This window comes from Cervus canadensis, chromosome 18, assembly GCF_019320065.1.
Source record: "Cervus canadensis isolate Bull #8, Minnesota chromosome 18, ASM1932006v1, whole genome shotgun sequence".
Lineage (NCBI taxonomy): Eukaryota > Metazoa > Chordata > Mammalia > Artiodactyla > Cervidae > Cervus > Cervus canadensis.
This window is the reverse complement of record NC_057403.1, coordinates 9,910,249-9,927,176: the sequence shown is the minus strand read 5'-3', so window position 1 is coordinate 9,927,176 and position 16,928 is coordinate 9,910,249. Positions and strand designations below refer to the sequence as shown.

The 16,928-nt window shown below is 41.9% G+C and overlaps 3 protein-coding genes and 1 non-coding gene across 4 annotated transcripts in view; 3 read left to right on the top strand and 1 right to left on the bottom strand.

Moving 5' to 3' along the window:
- The window catches only part of LOC122420399 (zinc finger protein 737-like), a 494,626-nt gene that overhangs the window by 205,876 nt on the left and 271,822 nt on the right, over positions 1–16,928 (bottom strand). The window lies entirely within an intron of this gene.
- LOC122420485 (putative protein ZNF720) lies at positions 518–8,330 on the top strand. The gene is made up of 4 exons (XM_043435609.1): positions 518–662; positions 2,171–2,341; positions 2,832–2,924; positions 8,051–8,330. The coding sequence occupies exons 1-4, from the start codon at positions 518–520 to the stop codon at positions 8,314–8,316; spliced, it is 675 nt and encodes a 224-aa protein (XP_043291544.1). The 3' UTR covers positions 8,317–8,330.
- On the top strand, positions 8,401–10,067 carry LOC122420484 (zinc finger protein OZF-like). Its single transcript, XM_043435608.1, has 2 exons — positions 8,401–9,573; positions 9,708–10,067. The coding sequence occupies exons 1-2, from the start codon at positions 8,401–8,403 to the stop codon at positions 10,065–10,067; spliced, it is 1,533 nt and encodes a 510-aa protein (XP_043291543.1).
- On the top strand, positions 9,469–9,632 carry LOC122421858. Its single transcript, XR_006263665.1, has one exon. It is a non-coding gene; the product is annotated as a U1 spliceosomal RNA (small nuclear RNA).

Genomic DNA, 16,928 nt, shown 5'->3' with positions numbered 1-16,928 from the left:
TAAAGGACACTAAGTTTGTTTCTAAAGCTAATCTCAGGAAGCAGTCTTCAGATAAAGATGAGATGCTCCATGATGTACAACCAGGAGATTAACACCAGGCTTTAGTCATTTAAGAAATGAAGTCAGATGACCTGGGGTATACTGGGCTCTACCTAATGAAAGTTCTTGACTTATCATTCTTACTTATGACCTTCCTAATAACTGCCAGCTATAGCTATATTATTTTCTATATTGCTTGTTTCAGATTGTTTCTTATGTTACTCAATATGTGACTGAGCCTGTGATGAAATGCTGATACGCAGTTCCAGATGAGATCAATGATTGTAATTATGTAACACTAGATATGGGAAGAAGCAAGAACAGGGAATGTTTTCCTGTACCAAGAGGCTAGTAAGACAGGTATGGTCCAGAGATTTTGCTACTCACAAGGCCTGCTCTAGAAACAGCACACTGAGTGGCCTATCAATGGAATCTTCCCTAGACCTGGGAATGAGCCTTCCCAGTGCCGCGGGACACAATGGCCAAGACGTGCCCCCAAAGCATGGTCAAATATGTGGCTACAAAGGGGCCCTGCGGACTGGACTCTGCCAGCTGTCTCTACAAAGAGGACATCATGACCATTTCAAGTTGCCGACCTTCAACAGCCCCAAAAGGAGTTCAGAGTAGAGATCAGAAAGAAGGCACTCTGAGCTCTGAGAAAAACCCAGAAGAACTGGCCTTCTGATAGTCAGATAGTTTCAGGTAAAGATTTTATGAGCCCAAATTCTTGCTTCTTCTCGTACCTAGAGAAACACTAACGTGACGAACCAATGTCCAGTTCTGGTTCTCCTGGCTGCCCATGAGCAGCTATTCTACTTCTTTTCATCTTTGGGCCATGTACCTTTAACTTTCTTGTAAAGTTTGTTTCTTTTAAAATACCACACATTTCAAAGTGGTCGTGCAAGAATATTTCCTGACCAACACCTAGAAAATGCTGAAACAAGTCACCTTATCATTCCATGGGCTCTCATCGCCCTCCAGAAATGCACGCTAACAGACTAGGAAAAGGGAACTCAGATTCCAATGGCACCCCTGCTCAGCCTGAAGAAGCCAGAGCGGCTATCGCCCCTTTCTCCTTGAAACTGGAATCCCTAATGTGTGAGAAGAGAAATGGGTAGATAGTTAGACATGTGCAAGGTATTAACAGGGGCCAAAGAATTGGCCTTAAAAATAAAGTGAGGGAGGTATGTGGTGACCCACGGACTAAAGAGTAGATAAAACCAAGGAGGGTCTTGGAACGCAGGGATGGAAAAACAAGACCCTTAGCAACTTTCTTGCCCCATGCTGTAACTATTGATGGATTGCAGGTCCTTCTGAGCAGCATAAACTGTCTCCTCTCCTACCCCATAAGGAGAATGTATTTTTCTTTTTCTTTTTCTTGGGGGGCAGAATCTATTTTTCTTACTCTGCCCCCCACCTAGTATATGTGCCTCATCCATTCAGCAAATGAGCCACAAGACCCCTATCCCACTCCTTGTACCCTGGCTATGAAAGTGGACTGAGGACCCCTGTTCAACATCCGTTCTCATTTGAGCTGGCCTGCTGTTCTAACAGTGTCCCCCATTCTAATAAACTTGACTTCCCTCTCATTTTGTCTCATGTCTGGAATTTCTTTTCCAACCTGAGCCTAGACCAAGAGAAGGGTTACTATCCTATTAGACTTGTTAAAATCTGTAAAACAGTTACAGTTCCAACTTAAGTATGAATTCTTACCTTACTATTCTATTTCATTGAGGTTCAAAATCGTCATTCATCAAGCAGAATTTTCAACATTGCTAACTCAAATAACCTTGCTAAAAATGTGGCCCTTTGGCCCCACTTCAGAACTCTTGGCTCAGATACACTTTAAAAAATGTTTTTAATGTTTCTTTGATAAACAATTTATCCTATGTCACACGAGTAGAACACTGAAAAATAAATCTACTAATGTTGCCCTGATGATTTTATAATTTTTCTTTCAGATGAGAATAGTTTCTCTAATGGCTTGTGGATCATAACTCATCCTCTTTTCTTCACATTAAAATTGGGTAGAAAGGATTATTGTGTAAAAAATATATTTTGTAATACCAGCCAAACCACTACTTCACGACTAGGTCTCTGAACTTGCTGTTTTCATCCTGGGTCACATAAGGAAGTCTTCCCACGGCCCCATGCCCTCTGTACTTTGTATTTCAGGGACGGCTGACCTTCCGGGATGTGGCCATAGACTTCACTCAAGAGGAGTGGGAATGCCTGGACCTCGGTCAGTGGGACTTGTATAGGGACGTGATGTTAGAGACCTATGGGAACCTGGCCTCCTTGGGTGAGGATAACTGCCTGCCAGAATCAGTTACCTACCCACTAGGTTTTGGTTCCTTCATTTCAAGAATGTCTTCCGAAATTTTCTGCTTCCCACAGTAGTTCCAGATCTCTGCTTTCTAGGGGAAATGAGTATCTGTGAGTTTAGAAAGAAAGGCTTCGTGATTTGTTATGCTGGTGATGGTTTTCTTCCTTGATGTACTCCGCCTCCTTCATTCTAGGTTAGTGGTAATTGTGTAAGTTCTGTGGTATTAAATAGTTGCACACTCTCTTCATTTCACATTGATACCATTTACTTTTGCCTTAGTACTACTTGACCAGAATCTCAGGATCTGATAGATAGGTGTTTGTTAGTATTGTATAGCGGCTTTGAATAAAGTATTTCCGGATACCGTTTTCTAGAACAAAATGCGTTCTCGTCTCACCTGAATACATATTGGATTCGATACTGATGAATCTCTAACAACACAAAGTTTCCTTTCTCTAATCAACAGGGCTTGTCTCTAAGCTGGACCTGGTCGCCTTTCTGGAGCAACTGAAGGATCCCAGGAATATAAGGAGAATGGAGACAACAGCCATTTACCCAGGTAGGTATGAATGGACAGAGATGATGACTCAGGTGAGTGGTCCAAGGAGCAGCGAGGAACTCATCCTTCGTCACATGGCTTTGGAAGATTTGCTTCAATGGAAATGGTTTTTGAAAACCTGGGTTTGTGTCTGCCACTGTCCTAGAAATGTGTCACCTGCCCCATTCTGTCTCTTAAATCATTCATGAATTTATCTCCAGCGATTAGTTTTCTCCACCACAGTGTGAACTAAAAGTCTCCTCTTGGCTTGTGACAAACTGCATTCATTCGTTGCTCTTCCATTGCTTGGGGGCCCTAGGAAAACTCTGCCAATTTCTGAGTAAATATGTGACACTCCTTTTCAACTTTCCTTCTACCTCTAGACAGAAATGTGTGTGTGTGAGTGGAGTGGTAAACAAACTACCAAACTTCTAGGAATACTGGGGATGGGTTTTTGTCCTCTGGTTTATAATTTCCTATCCACTGGGAATGACACATAGGACCTTCTATATAAATTTCAAATTTAAGTAATTTTTCACTGCAGAAAACAAAACCTCATAAAAATGAAAGAATGCACATCTCAGGTTGACTTCAAAGTTTTTCTTTCACTTATATGATCTCATATTAAATATCTTAAGTGTATTTGCCCTAATTCTACCTTGCTAAAATACTTTATTACATTCTATTACCTCATAGAATTTTAAAATAAATTGGCATAAACTCTTACCACATGTTCCACTATATTATTAATAGTTGATTCAAACTATGACAATTTTTAGGTTATATAAAGAAATCTTTTTTAAAAGTTCTAATTGGGGGACTTCCCTGGTGGTCCAGTGGCTAAGACTCTGTGCTCCCAATGCAGAGAGCCAGGGTTCAATCCCTGGTCAGGGAACTTGATCCTACATGCTGTAGCTAAGGCCGGGAACAGCCAAATAAATAAATAAAATAAATAAATATATTAAAAATAAAATAAAATAAAAGTTCTAATTGGAATATAGCTGTTTTCCAATTTTGTACTCCTTTACAGCAAAGAGAATCAATCATATATATCAGTCAGTTCAGTTCAGTTGCTCAGTCGAGTCTGACTCTGCAATCCATGGTCTGCAGCACGCCAGGCTTCCGTGTCCATCATCAACTCCCAGAGCCTGCTCAAACTCTTGGCCATCGAGTCAGTGGTGCCATCCAACCATCTCATCCTCTGTCATCCCCTTCTCTCATCTTCAGTCTTTCCCAGCATCAGGGTCTTTTTCAGTGAGTCAGTTCTTCGCATCAGGTGGCCAGAGCATCAGAGCTTCAGCATCAGTCCTTCCAATGAATATTCAGAACCTATTTCCTTTAGGATGGAGTGGTGTGATCTTCTTGCAGCCCAAGAGACTCTCAAGAGTCTTCTCCAACACCACAGTTCAAAAGCATTAATTCTTTGGCACTCAGCGTTCTTCATGGTCCAACTCTCACATCCACACATGACTACTGGAAAAACCATAGCTTTGACTAGACGACCCTCTGTCAGCAAAGAAATGTTTCTGCTTTTTAATATGCTGCCTGCTTTGGTCATAGCTTTTCTTCCAAGGAGCAAGCGTCTTTTACTTTCATGGCTGTAGTCACCATCTGCAGTGACTTTTGGAACCCAGAAAATAAAGTCAGTGCTTTCACTGTTTCTCCTGCCGATTGCCATGAAACGACCTTACTGGTGCCATGATCTTCATTTTGTGAAGGCTGAGTTTTTCAGCGTTTTCACCGTCTTCTTTCAGTTTCATCAACAGACTCCTCAGTTCCTCTTCGCTTTCTGCTACAAGGGGGGTATCATCTGTACATCTGAGATTATGAATATTTCTCCCTGAAATCTTGATTCCAATTAGTGCTTCATCCAACCTGATATGTTGCATGACGTACTGTGCATATAAGTTGAATAAGCAGGGTGACAATGTACAGCCTTGATGCACTCCTTTCCCAATTTGGAATCAGTCCATTGTCACATGTCCAGTTCTCACTGTTGCTTCTTGACACGCATACAGATTTCTCAGGAGGCAGGTAAGGGAGTCTGGTTTTCCCCTCTCTTTAAGAATTTTCCACAGTTTCTTTCTTTCTTTCTTTTTTTTTTTTTAATATTTATTTGGCTGCATTGGGTCTTAGTTGCAGCATGTGGGATCCCTCACTGCAGTGCACGGGCGACTCTAGTTGTGGTCTGTGGTCTTCTCTTTAGTTGTGCACAGGCTTAGTTGCCCCGATTTATGTGGGGTCTTAGTGCCCTGACCAGGGATCGAACCTGAGTCACCTGCATTGGAAGGTGAATTCTTAACCACTGAACCACCAGGGAAATCCCCCACAGTTTCTTGTGATCCTCACATTCAAAGATGTGGGGTAGCCAAAAAAGATGTAGTTGTTTTTCCAGAACTCTCTTGCTTTTTATATGATCCAAAGGATGTTGGCAATTTGATCTCTGGTTCCCCTGACGTTTCTAAATCCAGTTTGAACATATGGAAGCTCTCAGTTCACGTACTGTTAAAGCCTTGCTAGGAAAATGTTTGAGCCTTTATTATTGTTTGAAATGAGGGAAATTGTGTAGTAGCTTGAGCATTCCTTGGCATTGTCTTTCTTTGTGATTGGCATGTAAACTGACCTTTCCCAGTCCTGTGTCCACTGCTGAGTTTTCAACATTTGCTGGCTTATCTAGTGCAGAACTTTAGCATTATCATCTTTTAGGACCTGAAATAGGTCAGCTGGAGTTCCATCACCTCCACTAGCTTTGTTGGTCATCATGCCTTCTAAGTCCTACTTGACTTTGGATGCCAGGATGTCTGTTCCTAGGTGAGTGATCACACCATCGTGGTAATCTCGGTCATTAAGATCTTTTTTGTATAGTTCTTCCATGTATTCTTGCCAACTTCTCTTAATATCTTCTGCTGCTTTTAGGTCCAACCCGTTTCTGTCCTTTATTGTTCCCATCTTTGTTTGAAATATTCCTGGTACCTCTAATTTTCTTAAAGAGATCTCTAGTCTTTACCGTTGTATTGATTTCCTTCTCATTTAGGTCTCCACAGAGCAATGAGTAGAGTTCCCTCTTTCAGTCATAGTTTTAAAGTATCTCTTATTTAATTTCTTAAAACTAGTAGTTTATTAAGTTTATCTTATTTGTATTCAGCTTCGTTGACAATGTCTTATGTGTCCTCAGTTTCTGATTAATTCTTTATCACTATCATTTCTGACTTTTAGATTGAAACATCTAATAGACCATTCTCAGAAACTTGTGTGGCAAGAAGTGGATTTAAGAATTATTAGGCACCTAGGATTTATGAAAGTGTTTAGTGTCTCCACTTAAGATGACTAAAAGCAGGAAGTAATCATTAGATTGCCTATCACCTCTGAATTCAGTGGTGCTTGGAGGTTTTTATCTTGTTTCTTCCCCTATAACCTATGTCTTTGCCATCTCAGTTTGTCCAGCATTCTGTTTGTGGTCTCTCTTTTGAAGGCTACAGGAACCTAGTTAGCCTTCCTTCTGGTGTCTGCACCTTGGTGGGTGAGGTTGGTCCAGAGGTTTGTGCCCTCATCCTCTCTTGATCTGGGCTTTGATTGCTGTTAACCATGACCAGAGCCTGCTGTGGATATTCAGGGCTGTTTCCCCATTTTTCTGTGGTTGTTACTGCCCTCTCTCTGGTGGTGCCTGCTCCGTGCATGGTGGAATAGAGCCCCCAGGCCTGAATCTTAGTTGTGATTCTGATCTGTGGTGCGAGGCAGGTGGGACTGGAGCACCCGCACATGGAGAAAAGTTGCTGAGTATTACTCCTCTGGGGATGTTCACTCAGGGTGTGCTCTGGTTCCCCTCCCATGCGTTCTGCAGGCTCTCATGTGATGTAGTGTAGGCACTGCTCTTTGCCCCACCTTAACCATGGGCATGATGGCACATGGCCCTGGATGTTCACAGATGTTGTTTTCACAAGGTCACCGGCATAGATTCAGTGAAGTCAGGTCCTGGGGTTGCATTCAGCGTGGAGCTGGACCTGCTGTGGTGCTCTGGGGCAGCTCAGGCTCTGTCCTGGCCCAGCCCCCTTGTGTGGGAGCCCACAGAGTCTACAGCAGCTAGAGCTGCCCCTGCCTTGACTGAGAGAGCGCTGGTAGGTGATTCAGATGCTCTGTAGGGGCTGAGGTTACTCAGCCGGCTGTGGGTGTGAGACCGTGGCTTCTGTTGCTGCAGGGAGAGGTGTCAGCTTTTCTTGTTCATCCCTGGGGCTCAGCTGTGCTTTCAGCTCCATCTGAGCGTGTGGGCAACTCACAGGTGTCTTCTGCCGAGCTGCCCCAGCACGCAGGAGTCTGCTGATTGTGGAGGAGGTCGATGGGGGAGGCCGTGGCTGGGGGCTCAAAAGACCTACATGGGTGGAGTTCTTCACAGTCCCTTGCAAGGACAAGCTGGCACAAAGGACAAGGGGTGCAATGGGCTTCTTCTTTGGGCATCAGTCACCAATGGCACTCTGCTCTATGGCGGCTCAGGCTTCCAACTGAAGCATCCCACTTGTAGAGCTCCGCCCTCACCCCATCCCTTCATGATGTTTCCTCATAGCCAACTGCAGTCCTCTGCTGCGTCTGCTCTCCAGAACCCACATTCCCGCACCCAGCCCTTGTCTGCAGCGGTGGACACCCTCTCAGGCTGGGTGGGCAGGGCAGGGTCAGGACCCCGTGTGCAGGTCTCTCTCTGTCCTGCTGCCACAGGCTGGTTGCCGTGTTCTCTTCCCACAGAGAATGAGGCTCTCCTTCTGTCCAAACTGAGCTCCCCTAGTGAGGGGCTTCCCCAGATATGGAGACCTCTTCTGACTTTATCTCCCCCAGGATTGCAGGCCCCAACACACTTCCTCTCCTCTTCCTTTTCCTTCTTCTTTCTTTTATCCTACCTGGCGCAGCAGGAATCTTTCTTGTTTTTTTTAGATTTCGAGGGGCCTCTGCTAGTGCTTAGCAGGGCTCTGTGAGAATTGTTCCATTTCTCATTCATTTGGGCAGAGATGATCTCCACGTCTGCCTAAACCACTGGTATCTTGATCCTTCTGTCTCCATTTTATTTTTAAACTAGCTACTGGTCATCAATTTTCTCTAAATCTTTAAAGATATTCACTGAGAATAGCAGGTAAAATTACTTGCTATTTGCAATCTTTCAGCTATGACTCCACAAGACATCCAGGATTTGATGCCAAAGAATCCAGCATTAGAAGATGTATTCCCAAAAGCAAACCTAGGAATATATCAAACATTTCAGCTCAGAAACTTAAATTTAATGAAAGACTGGGAATGTACGAGAGTATATGAAAGATGGAGAGTGTGTTTAAGTGGACATAAAGAAATGCAGACAGTTACACAGAATGCTAACATTACTGCAAAAAGAAATCAGCACCATGAGTCAAACTGGGAAAAACACTGCCTTTAGTCTTCAACATCTGCAGAGAAGTGTAAGTATTTAAGAAAAGATTTCCATCCTTTTGTGAAACATACATGTTCTCTGAAAGGAAATATGGAAAATCTGGAAGGTGATCTAATCTCTACTGCAAATACTCATTCAGACAATTCTGAACTTAGGCTTCAACTAAACATACATTCAAGCATGTCTGAACACCTACAATTTAACAATGAGTGGGAAAACTCACAATCTAATCAATTTGAGAGATCCATGACCAGGAGGTCATTATTCTTCCCCCAACAGATATTTTCTCTGCATTCCAAGATGTATAATATTGATGATAATGGAAGAGTCATAATCCAACCGTCATTGTTCAATACATATTGTGATGTGGTTAATACACAACAACATTGCATGTGTAATAAAATGAGTCAGACTTTAAGTAAGAGCTCCAGCTCCAATAATTACAAGAGCATTTCTGGTGGACTGAGAAGGTATTCAGGCAATGAAACTGGGTATACGGTTGAAGGAGACTCCAACCTTAAGAAACATCAGGGACCCGAATCTTCAAACAAGGAATCTAAAAGTCATAAATATGGAAATACCTTTGATCAGATGTCAGGTTTTTCTCTTGATAAGAGTACTTGTACTGAAGAGAGGACTTGTACTGAATATTGTAGGGTTTCTAGTCAGTCTTCAGAACTTTTTCCACAGCACACTGTTCAGATTCCACAGAAAGAAAACAAGTGTAAGATATGTGGGGAAGTCTTTAGTAAGCCATCCAATCTAAATAAACATGGGAAAATTCATACAGGAAGGAAAGATTTCCAATGTACAGAATGTAGCAAAGAGTTTAAACGTCGCTCACATCTTACTGAACATCAGCGAATTCACAGTGGAGAGAAACCTTATAAATGTACAGAACGTGGCAAAGCGTTGACTCACAATTCAACTCTTTCTCGTCATTGGCGAATTCATACTGGAGAGAAACATTACAAATGTACAGAATGTGGCAAAGCCTGTACTTACATTTCAGGTCTTATTCAACATCAGCGAATTCATACTGGAGAGAGACCTTATGAATGTAAAGAATGTAACAAAGCCTTTATTCCGTGCTCAGAGCTTACTCAACATCAGCGAATTCATACTGGAGAGAAGCCTTACAAATGTAAAGAATGTTATATACTTACCTGGCAGGGGAGATACCATGATCACGAAGGTGGTTTTCCCAGAGCGAGGCTTATCCATTGCGCTCCGGATGTGCTGACCCCTGCGATTTCCCCAAATGTGGGAAACTCGACTGCATAATTTGTGGTAGTGGGGGACTGCGTTCGCGCTTTCCCCTGAATAAAAAAAAAAAAAAAAAAAAAGAATGTTAGAAAGCCTTTCGCCAATGGTCACATCCTACCCAACATCAGCAGGTCCATACTGGAGAGAGACCTTATAAATGTAAAGAATGTGGCAAAGCCTTTATTAGGAGTTCGGACCTTTCTCAACATCACCGAATTCATACCGGGGATAGACGTTATAAATGTACAGAATGTGGCAAGGCCTTTTTTAACGTTTCTAGTCTTACTAAACATCAGCGACTCCATACTGGGGAGAGACCATTTTCATGTACTGAATGTGGCAAAGCCTTTGCTTACAACTCAGTACTTATTCAACATCGGCGAATTCATACTGGAAAGAAACCTTATAAATGTACAGAATGTGGCAAAGCCTTTAGTTGTAGTAGCTATCTCAGTAAGCATCTGAGAAGACACACTGGAGAGAAACCGTAGTAATGGAACAAGTGATGGAAGAGTTTTGCCCTAAACATGCATCAGAAAACACAAGAGTTTATGCAAGAAGCCTATAGAAGTGATGTAACAAATATGTAGAGAAGTATTTACTCAAAAGTTAAATTGAAGTAAATATCAGAGATTGCATACTAGAAGGCATTTCATCAATTTTGTTTTCAGAAGTTTCTCTGAAGGAGAATGACTGTAGGGAGTACTCCATAGTTAAAACACATAGAAAATGGATATATTAACATGAATTGTGAGATGAAGGTTGATGGTTAGAAAGTTACAGTTCATAGCAATGTATGTATGCATGTTAATAATGACGTGATTTGAGATTATTTGAAGTGAATGTAATTCAGCACTCAAATAATCCATACCATGCCTTCTTTCTAGAGTGGTTGCAAACATAGGTTTTTGATGGTTTATTAAAGGTTAGCCTTTTTATATTGTGTTGTAACCATTTCTATCTATTCTCCATTAAAAGATGAAGGATACCATGATGTTAAATGGAAAATGACCATCTAAGTGCAGGTGTTTGTCATTGATGTGAAATATCTGGAGGTTGCCATGATGTAAGTGATCATTTAATCTTTCCATGTTGTGAAGTAAAACAGAAGTTGGTTGTAAGGTTTCAATAGTAATATCCTTGATTTGTAAGAACACAATGACAGTTCACTGCAATATTGATGTATCTTTATAATATCAACACAAGTCATGATTGTTACTTGACAATGTTGAAATAAAGACAGCTTCTCTGATAACCTAGAAATGTATTAGAAGCCCTTCCTGGAAAAGGCATGGAATTAGTGTATATCATGCTTGCTAAGTGCTTCCTAGGCCTTTTTGGGTAAGCTGTAAAAATCACAAATCTCACATCATTATATCCAAAAATGAATATCTTTGTCTGTACTTTTGATCCGTATTTAATCGTGGATCATACCATGGATTGTAAAAGGTTTTATTTCCACTATGTGTGAAATTAACACATGGTTATTAATAAAAGTGAATAGCTTTTAGTGTTTCAGTTGATTGTAATGAATGAATTGTTAACCCACCACCAACAGCAATCTCGCCCACCTTATTTAAGGTGCTAGTGAAGAGATGACGATGAACTATTTGGCAGCACAGAGAGATGGCATATGTGGAAATTAGTTTACTCACTGGCTTTAAATTTCTCATAATTTCAGATATATTCCATCATTTCTATGTTGTATCTCCTCTCCCATGTTGTAACTACTTGGACCCTGTGATGGTTCTAATAAGAAACAGTATACAGAGTCCTGTTGAGAGCTTCCCTGAACTGCTCCATGCTGTTGCTGCCTCAGCGTCTGTCTGGGGAGCAGGCAGCCTGCAGGTCCTTGAACTCACACCAGCCAGTCCTGTGAGCACCTGCACTAGATGACCCCCTTCCTTGAGATCAGCAGTCTTGCTGAACCCCAGGGTCTTTTCACAGGCCCCTGTTCAATCACACTGAGAGAGTCAATTTCTAGGCGGGTTGATAAGTCCAGGGGTAGCCAAGGAGAGAGGGGTCTGGAATTCTCAAGGAGGAAGAAAAAACAAACGTGTCCCCCCCCCCACACACACACACACATTCCTTAGGATTATGTAACAAATTATCCTGCTTGAAGGCAGTCTCTGGAAAAAAACTATCTGGCTAATCCTGTTGTCTTAAAATGTAAATTATGGGAGTGTGTCCAGTGAGGTCTTTACAACCTGCAGACATTCTTGTGATTCACTGTAATAATTAATTAAAAGTATACAAGTCCTTTGCTAACACTACTGAGGGGGCACTCTTTCTGTCCCCTTCTGATGTCTATGTCAGAAGCTTTCTCTATCTCTTTTATACTTTAATAAAACTTTATTACACAAAAACTCTGAGTGATCAAGCCTCATCTCTGGCTCCAGATTGAATTCTTCTCCTCAAGAGACTAAGAGTCCAGGTGTCTTATGCTTGAGCAGCAACCTTTCAACACCCTCACAGTACTCACCAGAATCCTTGTGTTGACTTGAATTCAGCAATCCACACTCCACCTAGGGAGCCCAGAGCACTTCACCCAGGGTAACTTCTAAAGGTTGAACCACAAGTACTGGTGTTTTCTCTGCCTGATTCCAGCTTTGACCTCTCTCAGAAATCCCTGCCCTAAATCCTCCCCTACAGAGAGGTCTTAGCTGCAGTGAGTGTGAGGCTTTGAGCTCAGGACTCCTGAACGTTGGTTTGGGGGAAGAAGCATCAGAAAAAAAAATGGGGTTTTCTGATGACTCCTTTCACGGCAACAGTGTTGACCTGCAAATTCTTAACTTCTTGCAGTGGGCCCCTGACCACCAGGGATTTGTATTCTCTGAAATGGTTCAGAAAGAATCTTTAGCCAATTGGTTTCCATCTGGTTTCCCATCAGGATCATATAACCAGTGTCAGAAAATGACCTCACTGATGTCCTCCCAACAGAGTTCCATGTTGTTTCTCTGGGAGTGTCAGTGCGGTGTGTAGGAAGTCCTCCAGGGCATTCTAAGGAGAGACTTGGGATAAGGACGACACTCCTGGCCCATCTGTGAGAGCTGAGCCCCGGAGTCTGTCTGAGGAGAGGCTGCAGGGTTGGTCTCGCTGGATTTGGACCAGGGAAGTCAGTCAGCTCACATTGTTTGTGTGAGCAGTGTTAGGAGTGCTTTATGGGGAGAGACCAATCAAGAAATAAGTTCACAGGCTGGTCTCCAGGTAGGAATTGATTGTTCCTGAACCTCTCCTGAGACAGGACAGGAGAGGTCGGTCTTCTCAGCTTTCCAAGGCCCTTCTGTCTGTAGGAGCGGTGGTTGCAGGTTAAAGAGCTGTGTTGATGCCCTCCAAGGTAGTTTCTCAAAACTCAGAAGTGCGTTTGCAGCATAATATCCCCTGAGAAGACAGAGCAGGAGGAGGAAAGGAGGAAATGGCAGCTTCTCAGGTCAGTATCCTGTCCTGGGTCTGGGGCTGTGTCTGCTTTTCCTCCAGAAATGCCCAAATGAGAATATGCAAGCCTTTAGCTCTCTCCTCCTAATTTGTCTTCCTAGGCATTTGTTATCATCTTACTTTTCCCATTTCCTCTTATATTAGTGAACACCAGCCCTTTAGACTACTTCCTTGTGTCCCATGCCTTTTCTCCATTCTCTGCATCCTCACTTTCTATGGAGCATGATGAATTCTCATCATGAATCAGCCCTTTCAGCTGTTGAAACTATTCTTTTTGTGAGAGATCAGCATGGGGAGTCACTCCTATTCTCACTTCTACTGAGATGTGGTTTGGTGTTGGGATTTTAGGGACGTTGGGAAATGCAGTGATGACTTAGCACCTGGATGCAATTTAGATATTTAAAACCGAGTTTGAAAATGCCATTATACATAGAACCAACTCTCTTCTGTCCATGGGATTTTCCAAGCAAGAATTCTGCAGTGGGTTGCCATTTCCTCATCCCGGGGTTTTTTCCACCCCGAGACTGAAGCCGCATCTCCAGCATTGGCAGGCAGATTCTTTACCACTGTGCCAGCTGGGAAGCCCAGTGACTCAACTCAGTGGTCCAGAGTTTTTCAGAAAATTTTTAGCTGGCATTGTACAGGGACGTGATGTTAGAGAACTGTAGGAACCTGGCCCACGTGGGTGAGGACAACTTCCTTCCAGAATCCCTTATCTACTGACTTTTGGTTCCATCATTTCTAGAAGTTTCTGAGAATTTTCTGATTCGCAGAATAGTTTGAAATCTCACCTACCTAGGGAAAATGGGCATGTATGAACTTAGAAAAAAAGCCTTTAGGATAATTCATTATGCTGGTAAACTTTTTCTTCCTTGATGTACTCTGCCTCCTTCTGTGAGAGTCAATTCCTAGGCAGGTTGATAAGAAGTCGGGTCCATGAGGAGAAGGGGGAGGGTAGGGGAGGAGATAGGGGAGAGGGGGGTCTCGAATAGGGGATAGGGGTCTGGAATTCTCAAGGCAGAGAAAAGGACAAATACCTTTTTTCCCTCTACATTCCTTGGTATTAGACACTTAAAATGACTTCTTTATGTTATGTGTCTTAGACACAAGACTTTTTCTTTAAGCCCAGAACTGAAGATTAAACAACAAACAACCCGGTTAAAACTCTGTACTAGGGATTATACAACAACAGTGTATTGTGCTTGAAGACAGTTTATCCTTCCTGAAAACCTTCTGACTAATCCTGGTATCTTAGAATTTATATTACGGGAGTGCGTCTGGTTCAGTTCAGTTCAGTCGCTCAGTCATGTCTGACTATTTACGACCCCATGGACTGCAGCACACCAGGCCTGCCTGTCCATCACCAACTCCCAGAGTTTACTCAAACTCATGTCCATCGAGTTGGTGATGCCATCCAACCATTTCATCCTCTGTCGTCCCCTTCTCCTCCCGCCTTCAATCTTTCCCACCATCAAGGTCTTTTCAAATAAGTCAGCTCTTCACACCAGCTGGCCAAAGTATTGGGGATTCAGCTTCAGCATCAGTCCTTCCAATGAATATTCAGAACTGATTTCATTTAGGATGGACTGGTTGGATCTCCTTACAGTCCAAGGAACTTCCAAAAGTCTTCTCCAACACCACAGTTCAAAAGCATCAATTCTTCCGTGTTCAGCTTTCTTTGTAGTTCAACTCTCACATCCATACATGACTACTGGAGAAACCATAGCTTTGACTAGATGGATCTTTGTTGGCAAAGTAATGTCTCTGCCTTTTAATATGCTGTCTAGGTTGGTCATAACTTTTCTTCCAAGGAGCAAGCGTCTTTTAATTTCATGGTTGCAGTAACCATCTATAGTGATTTTGGAGCCCCCCAAAAATAGTCTATCACTGTTTAGATTGTTTCCCCGTCTATTTGCCAAGAAGTGATGCGACCAGATGCCATGATCTTAGTTTTCTGAATGTTGAGTCTTAAGCCAACTTTTCCACTCTCCTCTTTCAGTTTCTTTCTTTCTTTCTTTCTTTTTTTTTTCCTAGAAAGAAGAACCTTGATTTACATTGAGTGGATCTCTTCTTCCAAGAAAAAAAAAAAAAGAGCACCTTTTATATTTCTTTTGTCCTGAATCCTTTTCTTAATTAAAGTATAGTTGATGTACAATATTACATTAGTTTCTGGTATATACCATAGTGATTCAGTATTTTTACAGATTATAATCCATTGAAAGTTATCACAAGATAAAGGGTATAATTTTCTATGCTATACAATATATCCTTGTGACTTATCTATTTTATACATAGTAGTTTTTTTTTTAATTTATTTATTTTAATCAGAAGCTAATTACTTTACAATATTGTAGTGGTGTCCTCTTTCAGTTTCATCAAGAGGGTCTTTAGTTCTTCTTCGCTTTCTGCCTTAAGCTTGATTTCATCTGCATATCTGAGGTTATGGATATTTCCCCTGGCAATCTTGACTCCAGCTTGTGCTTCAGCCAGCCCAGCATTTTTCATGATGTGCTGTGCATATAAGTTAAATAAGCAGGGTGACGTATACAGCCTTGAGTACTCCTTTCCCGATTGGGAACCAGTCTGTTGACCCATGTTTATTTCTAACTGTTGCTTCTTGACCTGCATACAGGTTTCTCAGGAGGCAGGTCAGGTGGTCTGGTGTTCCCATCTCCTGAAGAATTTTCCACAGTTTGTTGTGATCCACATGGTCAACGGCTTTGGCATAGTCAATAAAGGGGTCTGGGTCTGGTAGGATCTTTCTATTGTTAAGTTCTAATCCTGTTATCCTCAAACATAAATTGTAGGAGTGGGTCTGGTAAATCTTTTACAACCTTGAGACATTGTTTTGATTTATTGTAATTACTGATTTAATAGTATATAGCATCCTTGCTTAGACTAGCAAGGGGAGGGGCACTCTCCGCAACCTTCTGATGTCTCTGTCAGAAGCTTCTCTGTCCCTTTTTCACTTTAATACAACTCTGCTACACAAAAGCTCTTGAGTGATCAAGCCTGATACCTGGTCCCTGGTCCTGAAGTTAAATCTTCTTGTTTGGAGATCATGAATCTGATACCGTTCACTGTAAGCTATCATTTTATTTTAGGTTAGTGGTAATTGTATAAGCTCTGTAGTATTAAATAGTCACACCTTTTCTTAATTTCACAGTTACACACTTACTTTGACTTCTTAGTACTTGACCAATATCTCAGGATCTGATGTTATGTGTTTGTTTGTGTTATATAGGTGACTTGAATAAAGAATTTGGGGAAATCATTTTCTGGGCAGTATTAACAATCTCCCATGCATTCTCATCTCAACTGAATACATATTGGATTGGACACTGATGAATCTCTGACAACACAAATATTCCTTTCTCTGATGAACAGGTCTTGTGATCTCTAAGCTGGACCTGGTCACCTTTCTGGAGCAATTGGAATGATCCCAGGAATATAAGGAGAATGGAGACATCAGCCATATACCCAGGTAGGTATGAATGGATGGAGATGATGACTCAGATGAGAGGTCCAAGGAGCAGTGAGGAAGTCATCCTTCCCCAGGTGGTTTTGGAAGATCATCTTCAGTGGAAATCAACTGGGAAAACCTGGTTTTGTGTTCACTGCTGTCAGAGAAATGTATCACCTGCCCCATTCTGTCTCTTAAATCATTCATGAATTCATCTCCAGTGATTACTTTTCTTCATCACAGTGTGAACTAAAAGTCTCCTCTTGGCTTGTGACAAACTGCATTCATTGGTTGCTCTTCCATTTCTTGGGGGGTCCTAGAAAAACTGTGCCAATTTTGAGTAACTGTATGCCAGTCCTTTTAAAGTTTCTTTCTACCTCTAGACAAAAATATGTGAGTGAAGTGGTAGACAAACTGCTTAATTTTTAGGAATGCTGGGGACAGGTTTTTGTTT